Source organism: Eutrigla gurnardus (assembly GCF_963514095.1).
Source record: "Eutrigla gurnardus genome assembly, chromosome: 8".
Classification (NCBI taxonomy): domain Eukaryota; kingdom Metazoa; phylum Chordata; class Actinopteri; order Perciformes; family Triglidae; genus Eutrigla; species Eutrigla gurnardus.
The window spans coordinates 5729556-5754422 of NC_139922.1; the positions used below are offsets into that span (position 1 = coordinate 5729556).

Genomic DNA, 24867 nt, shown 5'->3' on the forward strand with positions numbered 1-24867 from the left:
TAAAGTTAACTTTACCAGTGTGAACGTTGCCTTTAGAGATGTTTGCCACATTGGTAAGCTAAAGAGCTAAAGCCAAATTAAACAGTTGTCATTGACCTTAATTGCCTTGTCAAACTCCGATGGTGAAAAACGTTTCCTTGTCACTAAATAAATCACTCGTCATTTGACTTATATTTGAGGGCATGGTGTTATTATGTTATCTATCACATTCGCTAACCTGACGATCCTTGAATTCTTTAAAGAGGTCGGCATGTCTGTTGGGCTGCACGGTGGTGTAGAGGGTAGCACTGTCGCCTCACAGTGAGAGGGTCCCAGGTTGGATTCCCGGGGCGGCCCGGGGTTCCTTCTGTGTGGAGTTTGCATGTTCTCCCCGTGTTAGTGTGGGTTCTCTCCGGGTTCTCCGCCTTCCTCCCACAGTCCAAAGACATGCAGGATGGGGATAGGTTAATTGATGACTCTTTATTGGCCGTAGGTACTATGTAGGGCACACACTGCCCCGCTGTTACACATTGACGCAACTCATAGGACAAACGGCTTGAACACTGTTATTCTTAAAGTAATGCTACTAATAAAATGGGGTATTGTACCGTTATTAACGGCAGAGTATTTTGATACCTTTCTAGTAGGCCTATCGGTTGACTGTGCAACACTATTTCAATGAGGATGCATTTTGTCAGCAGCAAGTTCATTCTTGTTACAAATCTACAAAGATCCCCAAAGGACTGGAAAGATGCAGTGAAAATGGAGAGCAAGTTTTACAGGTGTAGGAGATGGCAGGTGGCAATAGAACAAGTACTCAGGAACAAGAACAATATCCAACATTGTATGGAAAAGCTAAGCTAGTAACACTGAAACTCACATTCAAATAATAAAAAGGGCAGCTTTCGTTGTACACTTGTTAAACCATCTGTTATCAGAGGAATGGTTTTACCTGGTCAAATGTCAATGCTGTTCCATCTGTTGGTTACAGGGTCGTAGAGATGCCTTATGCCTACCAGTGCTGCGTTTACGGTTCCTGTGATAACTACAAAGCAGTCGGCCAGTGGGACACAGAGCAGACCAACACTGAGGAGGACCTACACAAGAGGACTGTGGCCATCTACCCCATCCATGCTGACACACAGTGTGAGTATGCACAACATTACAATAGCTGTGTGTAGACACATATACCACATATGGTACAGGGGTGAAGTAATAGTCAGAAATCTGAACCCATATATATGTGCTCATTTCTGAATTATTGATACAAGCACACTTGAAACATGTCTGAGCTGGCCGACACCACAGCGACCTGGCAGCCGACACAAGTGTTGACCCTTCCATGGCAGGCATACAATATAAACACCAATAAACCCACATTATCCATCCATCGTCTACCACTTATCCTGTATTCAGGGTCGCGGGGGGGCTGGAGCCGATCCCAGCTGTTAAACCAAAATTATGTAAAGAAAAAATCTAAACCTACACCATTAGTCAAAAATAAACATTTGCTCTGTGTACCAAATATTCAATAACAAAACACGATTAAACCAAGACATGTCTGATTCAAATGTATTTGCTTTAAGCATTAAGAAAAACAGTCACAATGATCACATTTCATGGAAGTATCAACTACCTTCTACAAATATTATTTTCACACACAATCGAACATGCTTATACTGCTTATGCACATGCAGAATACATAAAACCTTACACAAGCTAACCTGGACAAACCTTTCTTTCCAGATGACCCTGACCTGGAGGAGTTTCAACTAGAAATAGAGGAATCCAAACTACAGACCAGTGTTCAATGTACACCCACTCCAGGTAATTGAAATTACAACTTCAGTGATGAAGATCAAGCAGGTTGCAAATTGAGGCATGAAATCATTGTTCGGAGTTTGTTTATCTACAGTTGATGATGTATGTGTTTGCAGGTCCTTTCCGTCCCTGTGACTCTCTGTTGGGCAGCTGGCTAGTCCGTGTGGGCTTGTGGTCCATCTCCTTGGTGTCTCTTCTGGGGAACTCCCTCCTGCTCCTCTCCCTCTTCGGCTCGCCTGGCTACCTATCGCCGCTCCGCTTCACTGTGGCCTGCATGGGTGCTTCCAACCTGCTCACGGGTGTGTGTACATGCACTCTTGCCCTCGTGGATGCTCTAACCCTGGGAGAGTTTGGTTACCATGGTGCCCGTTGGGAGGGGGGTCCAGGTTGTCAGGCGACGGGATGGGTCTGGGTGTTAGCGTCTGAAGCAAGCGTGCTGCTGTTGACTCTGGCAGCTGTGCAGTGTGGCGTGAGTGTGACGTGTGCCCGTGCCTATGGGAAGTCCCCCTCCCTTGGGAGTGTGCGCACGTGTGCACTTTTCTGCCTCACTCTCTCACTCAGCCTTGCTTCTCTACCACTGGTAGGAGTCGGGGAGTACGGGTCCTCTCCTTTCTGCCTTCCCTCGCCCCTGCCTCCCCCATCCTCTCAGCTAGCATCCTCCCTGGGCTTTCCCTTGGCACTCATTATGATGAACACCCTGTGCTTGCTTATAGTCACAGGATCATACATCCGCCTGTACTGGGAGTTACTTCGGGGCGAATGTGAGGGCCTGTGGGACTGCGCTATGATCAAACACGTTGCCTGGCTAATATTCACAAATGGCCTCCTCTATGTACCAGTAGCTTTTCTCTCCCTCTGCTCCCTGCTGGGTCTCCTCTCTCTGAGCGAGGAGGTGCTCAAATCAGTTCTTCTGCTTCTCCAGCCCCTGCCAGCCTGCCTCAACCCCCTCCTCTTCCTCCTTTTCACAAGAGACCACTCACAGTTTTTCTTCTGGCCTCACCCGAAAGCGTGTCCACAGTTACGCCGAGACCGCACACTGGACTCGCTGGTTTCTGTGGAGACAGAGAAGAGCTCCTGCTCCGATTCGTCGACACAGGTGTCACTTGCCGACGCGGACGCCCTTTACAGTGGGGGGTCCTATCTCCAACCCCAACTGGATCCCAACAGGTTTTCCCACTGCTCCTCTACTTCTTCTGTTCCTCTCATCCCTTGCCAGATACCCACTCCCACAGCCAGAGATAGAGACAAGATAACAGGCAGCCTTAAGGACAATGAATGTCTGAAGAGTTTGGAGCAAGATGCTATTCATAATACTTGCCCTCTGTATCACATGACTCCCTCTTTCAACTCTCATCCGTGAGCCTCCGAGTTAGCTGTCTGAATAGCTGGGACACTATGGACACTAAAGGACCATCATCGAACAGCAGCAGCAAGACCCGCTTTGAGTTATCAATCCTCAAGCACCTCAGAGGGAGTCCACAAAGAGACTGTAGCGTACGCTAAAGACGACGATTAAAGGAAATACTGCAAACACGTCCATTAAAATAAAGGACAATTCCAGAGACTTCCCAGTGGACTGCGTCAGTCACAGACTCGACAAAAAGAACGCTCAAGTAAAAGCTATTAACTACATGGAAAATCTAAGCATCAGACAAATCAATGGTTTAGCCAGGGGAGTTAAGGTAGAACCAGTACAGTAGAATATTTTGTGTAAATGTTTATACTGAAATGTGATCATGAGACATGCAGTTTAGAGGTTACAGATTGTTTGATTAAATTTTAAGTGGAGTTATCTTATTTTATATACAAATACATACAAATATATATATATATATATTATATATATATACATATTATATATATATATATATATATATATATATATATATATATATATATATATATATATATATATATATATACTGTATATATATTATATATTTCATATATAAGTTCTATCCTATTGCTACGGTCTGTTACAAAGAAAGAGACATTATCAGACACACAGGAACACTTTTTTTAACCAGAGTAAGCTAACATTTTTCATTCACAAAATTGTTATGTCAGATATATATCTTTGCAACTGTATAATAGCTGTTTAGAATGTTATTCATGTGGCAGCAAAATGCAAAAGACTGCAGTTTCATACGGTTTACATGATTTTTGTCTCAGATATGCAAGTCTGCCCAACAGGAAACAAGCAGTTATGCAGACTGAATGGGATTTAGCTATCTTTCTACAGACATTAGAGTAGGCTAGCAATATGTACATAAAATGTAACTACCTCTGAACGAGCATGGTATTGACTCACTACAGACTTGTGTTTGTCTCCCTTTTATATGATAAACAGCAAATATATAGTTTTATATATTAAGAAAAAAATTCTTAGTTTGTAAAAAAAAACACCTTGCTATTTAGGATGTACATACTTTGTATACAACTGGTAAGCATATGTTTGAATAAAATTATTATCTTCATAATGTATATACCATCAACCACTCCGCTTAAGCTACTGTGAAACACACCTCAACAGCACACAAGGTCTGAAATACATTAGCAATTAGTGTTCAAATAAACTTTATTATCACAACAAAAATGTAATAAAAATCTACATATAAATATGTGGGTATTTCTGGATTAGGAAAAGTAATACATACATAGAGAAAGGAAGTAGTTATTAGCACTACTACAAATGTAAATTCATACTCTTTACAAATAGATTGGTATGTAGGGCATATTTGCTGTGGAGAAGAGAAATTCTAACAAGATAGAAACTACACACAGGTTCTCTTTGCTGGCTCCACTGCCTCCTGATGTGCACCGAAAGCCTCTCTTTTGCGGGTTGAAGCGTTCTGATCTGGAGTATTTTCTTTGTCACCCTCCAAGACTCCCTGCACAAAGAAAACAACAACCTATTTTAGACTATGACATCATTAGATGCTCCCCCACATAACAAAAGTTAAAATAATTAAATGTGCAGGTCACAATTGAATATAAATCAAACGGTCTGCATCACTTTGTTGGAAGCCAATATGAAGTTAGTAGAGAACATTCAATCGAGGGCCCACAACACCACCTTGTGGGCAAAATATACAACTACACAGAGCTAATACAATGAGACAGGAGAGTACAATGAAGCAAGTAACAATAATCACCAATTAACCCTCGGGGCACTTTAAAAATGTACGCACACTCACTACCTTCGGGCCTGTTTGGGCCACGCCAATACAAGTGTCATAAAAAAGAGAAAAAAAAACTTCTTTTTTTTTCACTTTCACTGCATAAACCTTTTCAACAACTTCAGACCTAACCTTAGATATAAAGTTTGTTATTAGTTTTTAACTTTTTTTTCTGTTTTTAAGCCTTTTTCTCACACGAATATTGTGTACTTTTTATGCGAAAAACAGAAAATATGCAATATTTTCCAAAAATGAGGTGCAAAGAGGATTATTTGAGATGAAGTTATTACAGCCTTGACTAGGTCAAAAATTGATAACATCATTGTTTTTGATGCATTATTATTTTTGGAGACATTAGAGTTTTTTCCAAAAACTTACACCTGTTACTTTCGGGCCCAAATGGGGTCACTCTCATAAAAGTGTCATAAAAAATGAATGAATTAATTTTTATTTTCACTTTCACTGCATCAAGCTTTTCAACAACTTCAGACCTAACAATAGATATAAAGCTTATTATAATAATTATTATTTTTTTATGTTTTAGGCCCTTTTTTCATACAAAAAATGTCTAATTTCAATGCAAAAAACACAAAATATGCAATATTTTCCAAAAATGAGGTGCAAAGAGGATTATTGGGGATGAAGTTATTACAGCCTTGACTAGGTCAAAAATTGATAACATCATTGTTTTTGATGCATTATTATTTTTGGAGACATTAGAGGTTTTTCCAAAAAACTTACACCTGTTACTTTCGGGCCAAAATGGAGTCCCTCTCATAAAAGTGTCATAAAAAATGAATAAATTAAAAAAAAATTCACTTTCACTGCATCAACCGTTTCAACAATTTCAGACCTAACAATAGATATAAAGCTTAGTATTATTATTTTATGTTTTAGGCCCTTTTTTCATACAAAAATGCCTGGTTCACATCATCAAATCGCACCTTTCAGGTCACATGGAATAGCTTGATGTCCAAACCCTGTTCTCTGGACCCTAACCCTTACCCTCAAGGCTCAGTATTAGGACCGCTTCTGTTCTCATTATACACCAGATCACTAGGTTCTGTTATCACATCGCATGGATTCTCCTACCATTGCTACGCAGATGACACCCAGCTGTTCCTCTCTTTTCCCCCGTCCTCTGACACCCACATTGCAACTCGCATCTCAAACTGTCTGGCTGACATCTCTGTCTGGACAACTGCACATCACCTCAAGCTTAACCTGAATAAAACCGAACTCCTCTTCATCCCAGGGAAAGACTGCCCTCGCATGGACCTGTCGGTCACTGTCGAGGGCATCACAGTATTACCTTCCTCAACTGCGAGGAACCTGGGTGTAATCCTAGATGACCAACTATCCTGCACCCCCAACATCACTGCTGTGGCCCGATCCTGCAGATTTGCCCTCTACAATATCCGCAGGATTCTGACCTTCCTCACAAAGGATGCAACACAACTCCTGGTCCAAGCACTGGTCATCTCCCGCCTTGACTACTGCAACACTCTCCTGCCCGGACTCCCGGCCTCTGCAACTAAACCATTGCAGCGTATCCAGAACCCTGCAGCACGCCTTATCTTCAATCTACCCAAATTCTCCCATGTGACCCCCCTCCTCCGTGACCTCCACTGGCTCCCTGTTGCAGCACGCATCCAATTCAAGACGATGGCACTGGCCTTCAAGGCCATCAATTGAACGGCACCCATCTACCTCCAAACACGCTTTGGAGAAAAGCGCTATATAAATGAGGCCATTTACACTGGTCAAACCTCACGCCCTGAGGTGAGCACTTCGCTCCTCTACTTCAGCTGGCCGGCTGGTACCACCATCGCTGAAATCAAACAAATGTTGCTCAACAAAGTCCAGACTCTTCTCTGTTATGGTCCTCAGTGGTGACTATTTTTTAGCTCTTACTTTATCGGCAATGATACGTTGTGGTTTCTTTGTTTCTTTCTTTTGACAAATGTACTTATTGTAAGTCGCTTTGGACAAAAGCGAAATGACCTAAATGTAAAACCACACAGCCAATACTACAGAGGAGGGTCTCTTTTGATCAAGAAACAAAAACATAAACAAATCCCACCTGGCCCTTCGGAATTTCAGACAGACAGACAGACAGACAGACACACACACACAGACACACACACACACACACACACACACTCACTCACTCACTCTTTTATATCAATCCCAACACACCCAAACCATATTTGAGCCGTTCTGGTCATGCATTTTGCAGAATACGAACTAGGCTCCTATTGTGACACTGTGCTCTGATCTCAGGCTGCTCCTCATGACTGTCTGCTGTCTGTTGGACAAATGACCAGTCTGACCAGGCTGCAAACTAGTTGTGCAGACTTCAGAGAAGCAACAGCATTGATATTTTATACCACACAGCCAACAGTGCAGTGGAGTCTCTCTTTTGATCAAGAAAAAAAGACATGCACAAATCTCCATTTGCCTGTGAAGAGCTCATTTTCACAAACACACACACAGACACACACACACACACAATTTATTCTCAAACACATTCACACCACTCTTTTATATTAATTCCAACACACTAAGACCATTTTTGTGGATTTCAGCCTCTTCACTGGCATGCATTCTGCAGGATAAGACAACCATTCCATCCATTGAAACCGTGTGTGGTTTGCTCTACTGCCCCCAGTGGTTTGAGGGAGTCAGCACACCTCAAACCTTTTTTTCTGTTATTTTGAAGGGAGAGGCTTGGGAAGTCACATTGATGCTGGCTTTAGAGAAAAAAATGACCGTTTCACAGTATGTCAAAAAAAACTAATTTTATGGTTTTATAATGGGAGTTAATGGGGCCCGCCACGGTCCCGAAGGTGGCAGGTGTATGAATCTTTTTATGGTATATTCTATACATCTTGCAATCAAATGGATGAAAAAAAAATGTTTTAAAAATTAAAAGACATTCCTTGGAGAAGTTTCAGAAAAGTAGGCGTTAAACTGACAGAGATATTGATACTCAAAAATCAAAAGTACCCAAACGGTCCCCCAAAGTGCCCCGAGGGTTAAGAATAATGGAATTTACCAAAGGTTAGTACAAAATGAAATTTAAAAGTTTAAAGAATTGTTTCAATTATGAACACATAATGTGTTACAACAAGAAGGGCTTACCGTATTCTTCTGAAGCGCATGTTCTTGTGTCCACTTCCTGGCCTTCTCTGTGAACAGCTGTTTGCTGTATTTGAACTCTGATGACTGCATTCGAAAAATAATAATGTCCCTTTACATGTGTGGTGGAGATACACAATGGATCCCAGTATAACAGTTCAAATGCTCTTTACCGCAATTTATAGCCTGCAAGAGGCTGTATTTTTGCTACAAGACATGGCATGGCAACACATCTTTCCAAGTGCAATTTTTAAAGCATAGTACTACTTAGCCATGGTATGATATCTGTTAATTCAAGATATATATTACTCACTATATCAGCCATGAGTGGGTCATCTGGATTGGGCTCAGCCATGAGGAGCTGAATGGAGGTGAGGACTGTAGAGATGTTTAGGGATGGCTTCCAGGCACCCTGAATAATACAAACAACATTATAAAAATTGACAGCAAATGCACAAAACCTGATGATGGACGTGAATCGGAAACAATTTTATGTTTTGTTGGTAAATCAAACCTTTGGTGGGAGTTTCAGGGCATCGTGGCAGATACGTCCGGAATTGTCGATGTTTGGGTGGTAGATGGGGGTCAAGAATCGCATTTTGGGAGGCTCAAATGGGTATCTACAGGGGGAAAACAGCAGGTGACTGGATTGCAGTAAGTGTTTATAACCTGAGAATGGGAGAGAAACCATCAATAATGAAGCTTTGGGGAAATGTACCTCTCTGGTATCCTGATCTCCAAGGAGAAGAGTCCGCCTTCATACGGGGTCTCTGTTCCGCCCACGATCTCTGTAACACAGAGGAAACAGCGATATAGAACCAGGAAATAACGCACGTTTAGCTTGTTTTACATTTGGTTTGCTGAAAACAAATGCGGTATTACGTGCACGGAGTTCGTCTATCCGTTCCTCGGTCTGCCAGCATGTTATCCCGGGAGGTGGCTCGCTGCTCAGCATCTGGAGCTCACGCTTCAAACGAGAAGCCCTCTGCATCCTGCCAACACGTCTGGACTCATGCAACACAAACGAAGTGGCGACATTGGTCCCTCGTGTGTTGACATCACGTTATTCGGTTTTAACAGACAGAAAGTGTCCACTCACTTTGCAGTTTAGTTAGCCGGGAGTGCTACATTCGTTAAGGATAACGTTACCGATATAGACGTTATTATGTTGTTATACGTGCCAAGCTAACGTGTTGGCATGCTAACGTCACTTTATGTCTATTAACCACACAGTAGTCAAAAAAAGATATCATTCACTCGATATTAACTCACAGCCACTTACCTGTCTCAAGTTTTAACAGTTTTCGTCCACTTCACAACCGCTGTTATTGTTCAGCTTCTTAGATGGCGCGAGTCTGCTTTGGATTTCCCTCCTCCGTTTCTTCTTCTTCTTCTTCTTCCGCTGTGTTTCTTGACGGTTGGCAAATCAGTTTAGAGGCGCATTACTGCCACCAACTGGACTGGCGTATGGAACAACGGATTATGCCGGCAATAAATAAATACATTTAGCTACTGTTTCGTTTCCTTCTCCTTGTCTGCTACTTTCCGCAAGAGACCTGACAATGAAAAGGCGTCTTTTTTGCCTGATCTTTCTTGATCCTGAATTTTCTACAAGCGAGTTGTTAGTCCTACAGGTGCTTGTCTATGTAATGTATGGTTGAGAACTGAGTATAAGTGGAGATGACATGATTTTCTTAGAAGCCTACCATCCTCTCAGCACCATGTCTTTGTATATTATATTAAATGATATTATCCATCCATTGTCTTCTGCTTATACTATATTATATTATCCATCCATTATATTATCCATCCATTGTCTACCGCTTATCCTGTATTCAGGGTCGCTGGGGGGGGGGGGGGGGGGGGGGGGGTCTATAATTGGGGGCATTAGCTCAGGAGGTAGAGCGGGTTGGCTGGCAACCGCAAGATTGCCGGTTCGATCCCCGGCTCCTCCCAGCTGAGTGCCTGGTGTCCCTGAGCAAGACACCTCACCCTAATTGCTCCTGACGAGCTGGCTGTCGCCCTGCGTGGTCCTGTCGGTGTGTGAATGTGTGTATGAATGGGTGAATGTCAGTCAACAATGTAAAGCGCTTTGGATAAAAAGTGCTATAAATGAGGACCATTTAATTGCAAGGAGAATGCCCGGGGAGAATGTCAGATGTAAGTTATCTAGCTTGAATCACCAATCCACCCAAAATTGTGTGAAATGTATCTCATTGTGTTCACAGCATTCTATTAAAGACACTTTTGGCAGGATTTGTATTGGCCATTCAATTAACCCATATGTCAGCACTGACTTCACTCTCCTGAACTCCTTTTCATAACCAGTCTCTCCCATTTCAGCTTGCATGCTGATTTTTTTATGGTTATTAATGGAAGCTAGCTTCAAAAAGTTTGCATTGCTGCCAAATACTTGATTTAAACTAAAATCTCGAACTTCTAATTCAAATAACGATACCCCTTTCCGACTCTGCTATGAATACTTTATTTCCCAGATTGACAGAGCCCAAAAGCTTATCTCAACTGCTGCTTACACTTTCTAAGGTTTCCCTTCTACGTCACCAATAAAGTCAATTGACATTGCCAATGCTTCCAAACACTTAACCCGATCCTTACAAAAGCTAAATGGATTTAATTTAAATTAAAAAGTAAATCAAAACAAGAGAAAACCACAGGGTGATGTCACACGACGCCAGAGCTCAACGCTGCAGCTTTCTGTTGTGTCCACAGACTGTGTGGAAAATTACTTCGGGTGAAAAACGACAGAGAATCCAGGCTAGCGAACATTAGCTTCTTTATTAACCGGCTGCAGGGAAAAACACCGCCATCAGCGCTCTCAGCTTCTTGTATATCCGTGGCTCAGGAGCCCTGTGTGGTCGCTAAGCGCCCCCTATAGGCATGAACAGGTTTACAACACAGCACCATGTGAACATCAGTGGCAACACAGTACAAAAGTACCTTCTTCTCAGTTATACTTTTAAACACCACACTTTCAGTATGCAGAAGTATGTTATGGACACTCAGCTGCCTTTACGGACGAAGGACACACGGTGTGTTCAATGGACTTTTGTTGGATATCCTTTACCCATCCTCAGCTTTAAGTTCTCTCACTGGGAGAGGACCCCTTCAAGGACTGTGTTAAATATGGCTTTATGGGGAATATTTCAGTAGTGTATTAATGCTGGAGTGATATTAGGGATTTAATCATCATCCAGGGTGGGGGTAGTGTTGCCGGCCTTATGGGTAACCTGCGTACCGGTATGTGACCTGAGGTGTGATGGGAAGTGTCCGCGTGGATGTGTGTGGATGTGAGAAGCCGCTGCTCCCTCGCTGCAGCCGGTGAAGTTGATGTACAGATGAGTGTTGTTAGCCAGCAGAAGTGTATTAGATGAGCTCAAGATTACAGCCTCACAAGACTGCAGCGTTTGTCCTCTTGTAGACGACTCAATGAAAGCCTCTGGTTGGACGGTGAAGGATCTCTCCTGTCATTCTTCTGGTCGTGTCACCCGGACACTAGAAACGCATCCACAGTGTGCTCCCAACTAGGGTTCAGGGCCGATAAGCTGGAAAGGTAACACACCGTGACAACAGTGTTTACGGAGGCTTCTGGTTGGACTTATAGCAACACACAGCGACCACAAGGTGGTGCTGTTTTCCTGCTATTTGAAGTTATCCGAGGGCTTTATGATATCTGTAGGATGTATGTTTAGAATACATTCTAAGGTTGTTTATATATATATATATATATACATATATATATACACATATATATATATACACACATATATATATATATATACATATATATACATATATACATATATATATACATATATACATATATACATATATACATATATATACATATATACATATATACATATATACATATATACATATATACATATATATATATATATATATATATATATATACATATATACATATATATACATATATATACATATATACATATATATATATATATACATATATATACATATATACATATATACATATATATATATATATATATATATATATATACATATATATACATATATACATATATATACATATATATACATATATACATATATATATATATATATATATATATATATATATATATATATATATATATAGATAGAAGTTACTCAAGAGGTCCAAGACTGATTCCATGATGATGTGATGTGAAACTATTTGAATTTGATAACTGCAGCAAAGTGACTGAGAACAATGATTTTACATGTTTGAGTCCACTCCGTGTTTTCAGCTTCTATCATTTCTTACATCCAACATTAAAGACAGACCAATCGTAAACATAGACAGACTTTTGACTTTTTATTGGAGGAACTGTTTTGGTGGTCTGATGATGTTCTGTAGACGCTGGAGATGTCTTTCAGCTGGCACTTCCCAGAATGCTCTCTGCCGACTGGTCAGCTGTTTGCTTTCAGCTGGAAGAAAAAAACAAACATGACAAAGGTGAACATGTGCTACAATGTGACGTGACGTAGCATGAGTGTTCTTAAACAACGTTAACAAGCGAGGCAAAGGTTAGAGGAAATGTTTCCATGAACTAAGACACGCCCAGCAGACAGTTTGTCACGTACCTGTTTACCAGCGGGGTGCAGACGGCAGCAGCTCTCGTAAGCAGAAGTCTGGACACGTCTCTGGAGGAGAGCATCTTCACTGGAGCTTAGACGCTCTGCTGCTTTGCTGCTAGTGAGGAGACAGACAGACTTCATAGACCTGGACCTGATGGACCTGAAGAGAAAGGACAAGAAGAACAGAAAACACTTAGAGCAGCAGTGGGGAGCAACGCTAGAATATTCTGGAGGAAACTTACAGTATCTAGAGAGACATTAAAAATGTGTGCTTACATAAAGTCACTGCAACATAATCAAGTTCACATACTTTGATGCCTCGCTGTGCTCGTCCATGTTCTCTGTGGACACGTCGCTTCCCTCATCTTCATCTAGCAATAGCAGCATAAATAATACAGTTATTCCTTACCTGGCTCTTCAATGTCAGCATCAAGGCATTGGGGTCATTCTGGGTCATTGTTACGACCCGGCTCGTGGGGAAAGGGAAGCAACATAAAACAGAATGTTTTTGGTAAAATTACAAGGTATTTATTTGCAGGGTTTACAAAGAGAACGGAAAAAGGGCTGTTGGATGCTGCTTAACTCAAAGAAATGAATATAACTTAAAGAGGTCTCTCCAAAATGAGAGATAGCCATCAGCTACTTCAAAATCAATTCATCCATCTCATCAATAATCAAAATACAAAAGAAGCAGCAACCTCTAAACCTAGTGAGTCTAACATAATTAATCTACAAGTGTCTGGATGGTGTCAGTTAACCCCACTAAGATCCTTGCCCAATTTCCTTACCACAGTTACCACTTTCACTACAGGGGCGCACAACACACGCGAGGCCAGTTGATCATAAAGGGCCAAAATCCCAACTGAGGGCAGCTATTTAACAGAGTGATGATCTGGAAGGTGGTAGATGATTGGAGAAGATTGCCAGGCGCCGCACCAATGAGATCACCGGCTGGAACCAGGAAGTAGGCAGGTCTTGCGCCAGCCAATCCTCGGCAAGGGACTGCACATCCTGCTTAACATGACACAGCTGCACAACACAGATACACATACCCAGATAACGAAGGTGGCCGTAACAGTCATTTCATCAAATTTCTGAAAATCTTCCCACCCTGACCATCACAGAATTTCTTGAAGAAATTCTAGTACAGAGACACACTTGTTAATAGGAAAAAGCCAAAATATTAGGTGTTTTGCCTCAATTTTTGTCGCAGTGATTTTTTAAAATCCTGATATTGGTGGGTTTTTTTGTGGCTGTTTTTGGTACTGCATGTCCAAATAGCCTACTAGTAAACATCACTGCAGGGCAATTCAATTGTGTTTTTTACCATTTACCAAAGACTTACATGTGGCTAAATACTACTGATAAATGTAGCCTTACGAAAACATTAAAATATAGCACAGTTGTAGTTACAGAGGCAATAAGTCCTTGAATGTGAGTTGAACATGCTGAAAGCAGCTACATTTTGGATTTTTCCTATTAACAAGTGTGTCTTTGTACTAGAATTTTTACATTCTGAGATGGTCAGGTGGGAGGCATTTGATGAAATGACATGACACAGAATGACCCATTGCTTCCCTCGTCTCTCTGGTCTGGTCCTGAGGGTCCTCTGGGTATTCTTGCCAATTCGGGTCCAAGGCAGTGCTGAACTGCCCTGTCCTGTAATGGCCTGTGATGTCCAGAACAGGACAGGACATTGATTTCTTCAATTGACTTCATGAAGGAAACAAAGGTATTAGATCAGGCATAATAATAATAATAAAAAATATTCTGCTTCTCTGCTATGCTCCTCTGCTCGTCCTCTGCTGAAAAAAGATGCATAAAACATACATAATACAATACACATGTACCTACATAAAACCTACATAAAAATACATACAAAATTGCATTACAAAAGAAGAAAACAATGCATAACAATGCACAATGCATAAAACAATGCCCTAATAATAATAATAATAATAATAATAATAATAATAATAATAATAATAATGGCAGCAGCATAATACAGTTATTCCTTACCTGGTTCTTCCATGTCAGCATCAAGGTCATTCTGGGTCATTTCACCAAATTTCTGAAAATCTTCCCACCCTGACCATCACAGAATTTCTTGAAAACATTCTAGTACAGAGACACACTTGTTATTAGGAAAAATCCAAAATATTAGTCCCTACTGTCAACAGTTTTCTCATGAAACATCATTGAATGAAGGGTAGTTTAGACGTTTTTTGGCATCATACCCTGTGGCCTTCAAATTTTCTACAGTGTATATCTGTTACTAATAGCCTCCATGGTAGGTACTTAAAATGAGGCTTGTCGAAATGAAGTAGCAAATTTGAAGAGTGGCTGAGCTCCAATTTTTGCAGATAAAAGACTTCTATCACTTCTGCCTTGATCTCTGGTGTTAGCTTAAACATTCTACAAAATGTGGTTTCTCTTAGATGATTAGTTTCACAGATATTAAGGCTCCAAAATGGAAGTAAACACATCTTTGACCAACTTCAGAGCCATATTCCAAAAAACTGGAATCTAGTTCAGGTCCAAACTTACTTTTTTTGAAAGATCATATTCTTGTTAAAATCATATAAAAAAATGGGGAGGGTGTTTTGCCTCAATTTGTCGCAGTCCTGCTGGATGGAATGTGCACAGTCCCGGCGGCATGGGCGGGCATTGGCGGGCCGTGCCCGCTCACAGAGTCAGCCGTGCCCGCCCTGGGCTGGAAGCTGTTTAAATTATTTGGGTATTGTTTTTTACCTCGGAGTGGCCAACGCTCTACTATTCCTATCTCGGTTTGTCGATCATACAATTCAACCAATCCAACCAACGAACCAAGGCAACTAGCTGGCCAATTACAGGTGTTGGGGGGGTCACTGAGTTAACTGAGTTATTTAGCTGTGGTGTTCGGCGTGGATGTCCGTATTTTTCCCCAAAAAATGCGCGGACAAGAAGTGAGGACGCGAACGGGAGCGAGCAGGAAGCAGGGATATTCACTTCTACTGGAAACGTCAGCACCGAAGTCAACCGTAACACTGGAGTAAACATTCATGCTAGGAGAGGTAGCTCCCTAGCTGCTGTAGCTACCGCTCCCAGTATGAGTTCAGTGTTCAGGTTGACATCAGTGCTTCTGTTTCCAGTAGAAGTGAAGCTGTATGGTGCTATCTGAATGCCACAGACCTTGTTGCCGGTCTTCTTGAATAAATGCTCGAGTTGCATAAATGGACACAGCAATACAGAGGAAAATTACTTATCCGCACTGTAGCAGTGGTCACGAAGCCATTGTTCTGCCTGAAGCAAATAAAATGTAGGTTGAAAAATTTTGCCCCCCTGAAAAAATGTAATGCTCCCCCCCTAAAAAATTTTCTGCAACCGGGTCTGAATGTGCGCATGCACACACACAAACCATACACACATGTTTGTTCTGAAAAAATGTGTGTTGTATTGTGTAAATTGTTCAATATCATGCTGATTAAAACAAATGCATTGGAAATAGTATTACAGCTGTGTTTTTACAGATGTTGTATCACCAAGAAATGACACACACAGTAATGCACAGGCCTACAATGGGGAAATGGCTGATGTCAGTGGTGAACGCTAAAAATGACAAATTTGACTAATTTTCATTACACATTACAGAATGCATGATTATTTGTTGTAATGGCTATGAGACTAAAAAATGTGCGTTTTGAAAGGGACTCAATGGGACCCAATAGGCGAAAGAGGGTAAGTGCATTTTAAATATGGCGCTACACAAAAATTAATAATGCATCAAAGTCAATATTTTAGATAATCTTTGACCTATCCATGACTGATTTAAAATAAATGCCTCAGCCACCAAAAATTAGTTTTATGGAAAATAACCCAGTTTTTGTGTTTTTTCATAAAAAATATTAGCATAATGTAATCAAACTGGCATTTAAAGGGTTACATTTCTGATAATTATTCAATATTTGATAGTTTTGATCAGGACTGAAGTTGATTAAAAGATTTAAAGTGATGGTTCGGAGTGAAATGCACCCTAGGTAATTTCCACCATGACCTCACCATACCTCCCCCGGGAGCATTTTTAGCGATGGTCAGCATTGGTCAAGATAGCCGCTATCAGCCGAATGGCATAGTACTAGCGCTATGGTACAGAGGGTTTATCTCGTAAATTACCCAACTAATAATGCATGGAATGTTACCAAACTTCTGCAGTAGTACACATAGTGTCTGTACTCACAAAACGAGGCATTTGAAAGTTTGTAAGCACACCAGGAGTTTATTGAAATGAATACTTGCCTGATAGCTTCTATCCTCGGCTACTAACGCTAACTAACGCTACCGCAGCGTTGACGCTAATTCCGTGTTAACCCAGCCGATGCCGTGACGCAAGTTTCACGCGAGAGTATGAAAAAGTTTCGCTAAATGTTTATAAATGCTTGTTTTATCGGGTCAACACTTGTCAACACTTGTTGACCTGATAATACAAGCATTTATAAAAATGTGTTGACCTGATAATACAAGCATTTATAAAAACACAGCGAAACGTTTTCATACTCTCGCGTGAAACTTGCGTCACGGCATCGGCTGGGTAAACACGGAAGTGACGTTTACGCTGCGGTAGCATAGCAGCTGAGGATAGAAACTATCAGGCAAGTGTTGTTTTAAATAACCTCCTGGTGTACTTACAAACTTTCAAATGCCTCGTTTTGTGAGTACAGACCCTATGTGTACTACTGCAGAAGTTTGGTAACATTCCATGCATTATTAGTGGGGTAATTTACGAGATATACTCTATGTACTTTAGCGCTAGTACTAAGCCATTCGGCTGATAGCGGCTATCTTGGCCAATGCTGACCATCGCTAAAAATGCTTCCGAGGGGGTGTTTGGCTGGATGTCATGGTGGAAATTACCTAGGGTGCATTTCACTCCGAACCATCACTTTAACCCAAAAAGCATGAACAAAATATGAATCTGTACTATTTTTATAGCAGTTTTTCTAAGTGGACATTTATGTTCCTAGTGACTATTGAGGGTATTGAATTTTGAATCTTACGCTACACAAAATCTAATAATGCATCAAAGTCAATATTTTGGTTAATCTTTGACCTATCTATGGCTGATTTGAAATAAATGCCCAAGACACCAAAAATGAGTTTCATGGAAAATAACTCAGATTTTGTGTTTTTTCATAGAAAATATTAGCATAATGTAATCAAACTGGCATTTAAAGGGTTACATTTCTGAAAATTATTCAATATTTGATCGTTTTGATCAGGACTGAAGTTGATTAAAAGATTTAAAGTGATGGTTCGGAGTGAAATGCACCCTAGGTAATTTCCACCATGACATTCAGCCAAATACCCCCCCGGAAGCATTTTTAGCGATGGTCAGCATTGGTCAAGATAGCCGCTATCAGCCAAATTACTTAGTACTAGCACTATGGTACAGAGGGTATATCTCGTAAATTACCCAACTAATAATGCATGGAATGTTACCAAACTTCTGCAGTAGTACACATTGTGTCTTTACTCACAAAACGAGGCATTTGAAAGTTTGTAAGTACACCAGGAGTTTATTTAAATGAACACTTGCCTGATAGCTTCTATCCTCGGCTACTAACGCTAACTAACGCTACCGCAGCGTTGACGCTAATTCCGTGTTAACCCAGCCGATGCCGTGACGCAAGTTTCACGCGAGAGTATGAAAAAGTTTTGCTAAATGTTTATAAATGCTTGTTTTATCGGGTCAACACTTGTCAACACTTGTTGACCTGATAATACAAGCATTTATAAAAATGTGTGGACCTGATAATACAAGCATTTATAAAAACTCAGCGAAACATTTTCATACTCTCGCTAAAACTCGCGTCACGGCATCGGCTGGGTAAACACGGAAGTGGCGTCTACGCTGTGGTAGCATAGCAGCTGAGGATAGAAGCTATCAGGCAAGTGTTCTTTTAAATAAACTCCTGGTGTACTTACAAACTTTCAAATGCCTCGTTTTGTGAGTACAGACCCATGTGTACTACTGCAGAAGTTTGGTAACATTCCATGCATTATTAGTGGGGTAATTTACGAGATATACTCTACACTGAAAAACACGTTTTTTTGCCCTTGTAATTATTACTTCAATTATGTATAGAATTCTACAAAGAAATACCATTTGAGTGCTTTTACTTTAAAATGTCGGTTTTCATGTGGTTTGTTACTTGGTATTTGTTTGTAAAAATGTATCCTCAATTTTGCATATACATTTTACTCTTTATTCCTAAGTAATATTCACTAACCCTACTCCATTAACTTTATTACTTGAAATGTGCAAGTAAAATGTACTTGGGTGATATCAGTGAACCTGGCAGCCTTTGCACTCGGTGTGTGACGTCAGGGGCCGTTCGTTGCACACTGTGCTGTCGAGTGCTTCTTCCCTCGCACAAGTGGACCCTCGAGACTGCGGAGCAGCAGCGGGATGCTGCAAGTCGACATGGGAGCGCGGAGGTAAGTCTTGACAAAAGCTAACAAGCACACAAACGTTGTAAGGACCGTTTTATGTGTTATTTTTTGTGTAAGTCGGTGCGGCTCGTTTTTTTGTCGTCGTCGTCGTCTTATGCTAACGTTAGCTAGCTAGCGCAATGTCGGTTTTGCCTGGAGGCTGTGGTTTTATCAAAGTAGGATATGTTGCTGGGTGGAATGGCTGACTTGCATGGTATTGTGATAAACGTTTAACAGATATAACGTTAACGTTGAGCGAATATAATCGAGCTGTCTGGTATGACCGCACCTTCGCTGGTCAAATTCAAAGTTGCGTTCAAACTGGGCGCGCCTCCGAAACTCGAGCGCGAGCCGCAGCCCTCCCGTTCAGCTAGTCCTCTGCCCCAAACCGTGTTTGTAGGTTTTGTGTGTCTGTGTCGCCCCACAGACTTCTGCAACTCCCGACCATGTTTGCAAAGTTTGGATGAAAACAAGTGCAAAACCGGAGGCCCGCATTTGAGAGGAATATCGCGTCCGCGTGTGTGTGTGCGCACGCGCGTGTGAGCGTTTTTCAATCCACCTGGGGACAAAATTCAGACTTTTACTATACTGGCGGGGACTAACTGTGTCTTTGTGAGGATCAAGTTCACATCTGAGCTCTGGACTCACTATTCACATTAGTCACTTTAATCAGCACAGCCACTTTTCACTTTTCAGCTAGGTAATGCATTATGTCAATGAGAGTCTCCATGGAGATAGAAGTACAAACGTGTCTGTCTGTGTCTGTCTGTCTGTCTGTCTGTCTGTTTGGGTCAACTGTGGCTGTGTTAATAGAAATGTATTTAAAACATTCATAGATGACACTTTTTTTTCCCTTTAACAGAGCCTAGAGGGTCATTTGCTCATCACTTTGCAACTTCCAGTCCACAGCTGAGATAAGGTAAGATCAAATTCGTAATGATTAGGAACAGAGAACACAGGTTTAGTTTTTATGTATTGAATTTGTATTTTTGAGGTACAACAACATGAGATGGGTGTGCAAGATATGTAGCAGGGCTCCAGACTGCGACCAAATGGTCGCATTTTGCGACTTAAATCTGTGACAGTGCGAGTAAATTTTTTATCTACTCGCGCATGCGCGACCAGTAAATTTGCTGTTTTTTTTTTTTTTTTTGTTGCTGACAAACTTACAGCCCACTAGTTAGCGGTAATGCAAAAATGAGCTGGTTTGCCAACCGACATTAACTCCAAAAGAAGAAGAAAGGAGACGGCTGGCCAATGTGCGTGAGAGCGGGGGGTGAATGACCACTGTGATAGGCTAATATGTGAAAAGAGGCGGTTCTTCTCTCGCGCGAATCCACAGATTTCACATACCGGCATCAAAACAATGGACAATGGCGGCGAAGCGGACTATCAGCTCGTACTTTCTACCCAGTTGTGTTAAATATAATGGGCCCTAGTTTCGTAGACCAGGCGCAGTCAGCTTTCAGCGCACCTGCGCCACGCCGACGGGGTGTGTCCGCCTGGACTTTGCAAGTTTCGTGCACCGCGCAGGCTCGTGCAGGCACACCTCCCGTCTCGCCCACCAGCGCAAGTGGGAAAGAGGGAGGAGAAGAAGGCGTGAGTGAGAGACGAGGAGGAGACGAGGCGTGGACTGGGATTAATACAGCCGATTCAGATCTTCACCAATCAAATGAGCTCCTCTCCTCTCCTTTAATGCGTTAGGGGAGGTTCAATGCAAGTTCCGTCTTTTTACAACCCGATGACAGAAGCAGCGCCGCCGCTCCCACCACGCGCATCACGCGCTGTGCGTGCGTATCATAATAATAACAATGCTGATATTATAAAAAACAGGAGAGAGAGAGGGAGATGTTTTGGTCCGAGAGGCTGAGTTTCCGTTACGCGTGCCATCCGCCTTTGATCTGACGTCAGATGCGACGGGACAATCTATATAGATATAAATTCACGTGTTGATTCAATTAGTTGCATTAAATAGTGTTTGTTGTGATTATTTATTGCATGTAAATGTGCCTGGAACTGTGGAAACCTGCCTGTGAGGTCTCGGTGACGTGTGCGCACTGCGCGCCGTCAGCCAAACTTCCACTCCGCCAGCTGTGATTCGCCTTGAATGAATGGACTTTATTTACGCCTTGCGCCGAAATTACACCAGGTTGGAGCTGGCGAGCTTTCAGCGCAGTCTCGGCGAGGCTTTTTGCCACGAAACTTCCGCTACGCCAAGCTGAATCTGTGACGCCTCCCCCTGCTGCGCCGCCACACCCATCTTGGCGCAGGCGATCCACCAAACTGCCAAACTGACGGTGCGCAAGGCTGCGTGGGTCGAAACGTCTAATGTTATTTATTTATTTATTTGTTTATTTTGGGCATGTCAATTAAATCGTCATCACCACACTTCATCTTTGTTCAAATAATACAATACACATGGCCGAAAGGGAAAGCGGGAGAAGCCAAAGCTTGGCTGCGCGGGTCGAAACTTGCATTGCGCCGGCTCCGCCACCCTGCGCTGCGCCACGAAACTAGGGCCCAATGTTCCGGAGGACACAAACGTCGAGAATGAGTCCGACTCAGACTGTGAGGAGACGGTCGTGGCGAAAAAAGCCTGTTTAACTGGTTAATGTTGTTAAAACTGTTGCACAATAAAATATGAATTTATAAGATTGTAGTTTCTGCATTTATTGTCAAAGCATTTACCAGTAATACAGTGAAAATTATAGGAAAACTTTGCAAGTCGATTTCGGTGTGCGCTCCTAAATTTTCTGCTTGCGCGCCTAAAATTTTAAGTTAGGGGCCACTGTGCTCCTAGTGAAAAATGTTAGTCTGGAGCCCTGTGTAGGTTTAAATCAGAGAAGGAGGGGCCATTGTTGAAACACTACAGACTAAAGCATGGACATGGTGGGCACAGCCAGTCAGTTCCTTGTCTCCACACTGATTGCCCCTGGAACGATGGCCTGGTCTGTTCACTGAAACTCAGGTAACTCCAGTTCTCTCTTACACTACAAGTTTTGTCTGATAGGGACCTGTTCATTCAAAAATTAAGTGTACCTGGGGTCTGTTGAGTCATCTGGATATGATTTTGTGTTTATATCTTTCGTTTCAGATCAAAGAAGAGTTCAAACGAATAACCACAGTTCATCTGGAGTGAACGTTTTTGTCCAAACTGGACAGGCACACCACCAAACTTCTGGAGATGTTTAGGAAGAAAGGCGGGATTTCCGGAACAAAGATAAGGCCGATGTTGGACTCACTAAGTGAGGTAAATGTTTTAATTAATGTAATTGCATCATCTAATGTTAATGAATGTATTGCTGATGTCTTATTTTGATACTGTCAGTTCAACTCAAACTTTTCTCTTTATCTCATCACTGTGTGATTTCTTACAGAAAACAAAACAATCTTGTCCTCTTTCATATTATGTGCTCAAAAAAGCAGAGACATTTACATAATCTTCACTGCGAGTCTCTGAGTATTCCTATAGCCACTATTGAGCCCTTGATGGAGCACATTGTCTCAACAGATACCATTCAGAAATAGATTTTATGTTGCACACTTCTAATACACTTACCCACGTAGAATGCTGTTGCAAGCTTACATTCTCTATAGGTAACTGTTGCATTTGTGTGTGATGTATTGTTCTCTGAAATTAAATATTCCTATGATTTTTAACAGCAACATATCGAAGGCCGAAGAGACATCATCATCCGTTGCTTGGTTGAGTTCCTTGGAGAGTCTGTAGAGGAGCTGATCAAAGAATACGAGGTAAATTTTATGAGGATTATCTCACCATCTACACTGAATTGTGGTTCACTGTGGTGTAGGGTTGGGCGGTATGAGCAAAATCTTATATCACGGTATGAATCATTTCATATCACGGTAACGGTATATATATCACTGTATAATAATATAATATAATAATAATATAATAAATAATAAGCCACAAAGAATGTGCAAATGTCTGGTAAACATTTGAACTCCAGCTTTAACTTAAGCTATAGTGTGTGTGCAAATGTAAACACAGAGCTCCATCTTAATAAGAAATAAAAATAACAAATGAGAAAAAGTATGTGTCGTGATGGCCTCCGTTATCTCCCTCCATCGATGTGATTTATTGTCATACGGGGTGTCTTTGGCGAAAGACTCATAATACTGCTTCGCATGTCTTAACTTTAAGTGGTGGAAGAGGTTCCCGGTGTTTCCACCTCCAGCAGCAACAGTCGCGGGACACTCTTTGCAGAGTATCGCTTTTTGTTCGTTGTCGGATTTTCTAAATCCGAAAAAGTTCCACACAACAGACGTAGCGCCCTTTTTCGGAACAAGTTCCTCCTCTTCGTCATGGGTGGGTCGCGCTGCCTCAGTTTCCTCGTGACGTTTACTCTCCGCCTCCGCCATGATTGTTATTACTCAGGTAAAGCTGTTTCTTCTTCGTCGTACTCAAGCAACCACGCAAGCAGTCTGCTGCAATGCCTGCAGTGCCCCGTGTGTCGAGGCGGTGTAATTACAGTGACTCAGAGCGATGCCGCAGACATCTGCGCTTTCTCTGGTATAAACGGTATTGCTAAATCTCTACCGGTAGACACTTTTATACCGTCACACGGTATAATACCGTCATACCGCCCAACCCTACTGTGGTGTATGTATATTTCCATGCATTTCTTTACACTAACCTCAAACACTCCCCAATGGTATGTGTCTGCAGATGCAGAGACTCGGTCTCAGTCTCAGGGTCTGCAGACACACCCTCCTCAACAGTCTAGGCATTTTTAACTGTTCCATGTTATTCAACCTCCCTTTCACAAACTGTTTGAAATCTAGACTCAGCCATTGATTTCTAATTCTAGTTGTATATGTTTTCACAGGATGTCAGCCAAGAGGTAGTGAAGGAGGACTGCAGTCAATACTTGATGAAAATCATCGTCATCCGTCAGAACCTGGGACAGGAAAGCCAAGACCCCAGCTATGTGTCTGTCGTCATAGAGGGGAAAGAGGTGTTGGAGGACTGCAGGAGTGTGGCAAATGCTGCAGTGTTTTGAATCCATGTGCCCATGCTCCACAAAGGAAAGGTTTTTAGTTCTTGTTCTTTCTTTCCTTCTGTGATCACAGTGATCCACTGTAGACAGTTAATTCAGTTGCTGTTGTTGCAGTGATACCTCTCCTCTGTTCTGAGGTTAAAAAGAAAGGAATACCGTACATATGAAATTGCCGAGGGGTGGGTGGGTGGGTGTGTCTCATTTCTGACAGTGTAAAAAATATTCTTTAACGGACACTTCTTCCCCGATTTTTTGAAATCTGTGAATATTTGGAAGAAAGTGTCATCAGCAGCAGGTCATGTTTTCTTTTAAGAGAATATTGAGGACACTAAGAGAACACTAATTCTCCATTGAGTGTGTGGGAGGACTCCTCACCTACAATACAAAGGCTGTGTTTATTCGATTTTAAAGGATGTTCACTGTTTCTCAGCCCTATTGTGTGTGGACAGGAATGTGTGGGTCTGGGTGCGTGTGCATGCGTGCGTGAGTGGGTGTCTGTAATGTGACACAGGTGTGTGTGTTTTCAATCCTTGTTAATGATGAGGTTATGATGTTTTGTAGACATACATATGTCAGTGCAAATGGGAAAATAAAATGTCCATTTGAAACATTTTAAATGTTTTTTTATTCACTTTACAGAAATGGCAACAA

The 24867-nt window shown here is 41.7% G+C and overlaps 2 protein-coding genes across 2 annotated transcripts in view; one reads left to right on the forward strand and one right to left on the reverse strand.

Moving 5' to 3' along the window:
• lgr6 (leucine-rich repeat containing G protein-coupled receptor 6) overlaps positions 1-3620 on the forward strand; it is a 36664-nt gene extending 33044 nt beyond the window's left edge. Inside the window, exons 16-18 of the mRNA XM_084014472.1 lie at positions 971-1125; positions 1726-1806; positions 1917-3620. Of these exons, the coding sequence (XP_083870598.1) occupies positions 971-1125; positions 1726-1806; positions 1917-3160 (1480 nt within the window). The 3' untranslated portion in view covers positions 3161-3620. The remainder of the gene's footprint in view (positions 1-970; positions 1126-1725; positions 1807-1916) is intronic.
• A 112-nt stretch (positions 3621-3732) lies between these two features.
• Positions 3733-9506, reverse strand: ube2t (ubiquitin-conjugating enzyme E2T (putative)). The gene is made up of 7 exons (XM_084015846.1): positions 9403-9506; positions 9003-9124; positions 8839-8908; positions 8635-8740; positions 8434-8532; positions 8124-8207; positions 3733-4691 (listed from the first exon to the last, which is right to left on the reverse strand). Exons 2-7 carry the CDS (start codon positions 9109-9111, stop codon positions 4575-4577), a joined length of 585 nt encoding a protein of 194 aa, XP_083871972.1. The 5' UTR covers positions 9112-9124; positions 9403-9506; the 3' UTR covers positions 3733-4574.
• Between the last annotated feature and the right edge of the window lie 15361 nt (positions 9507-24867).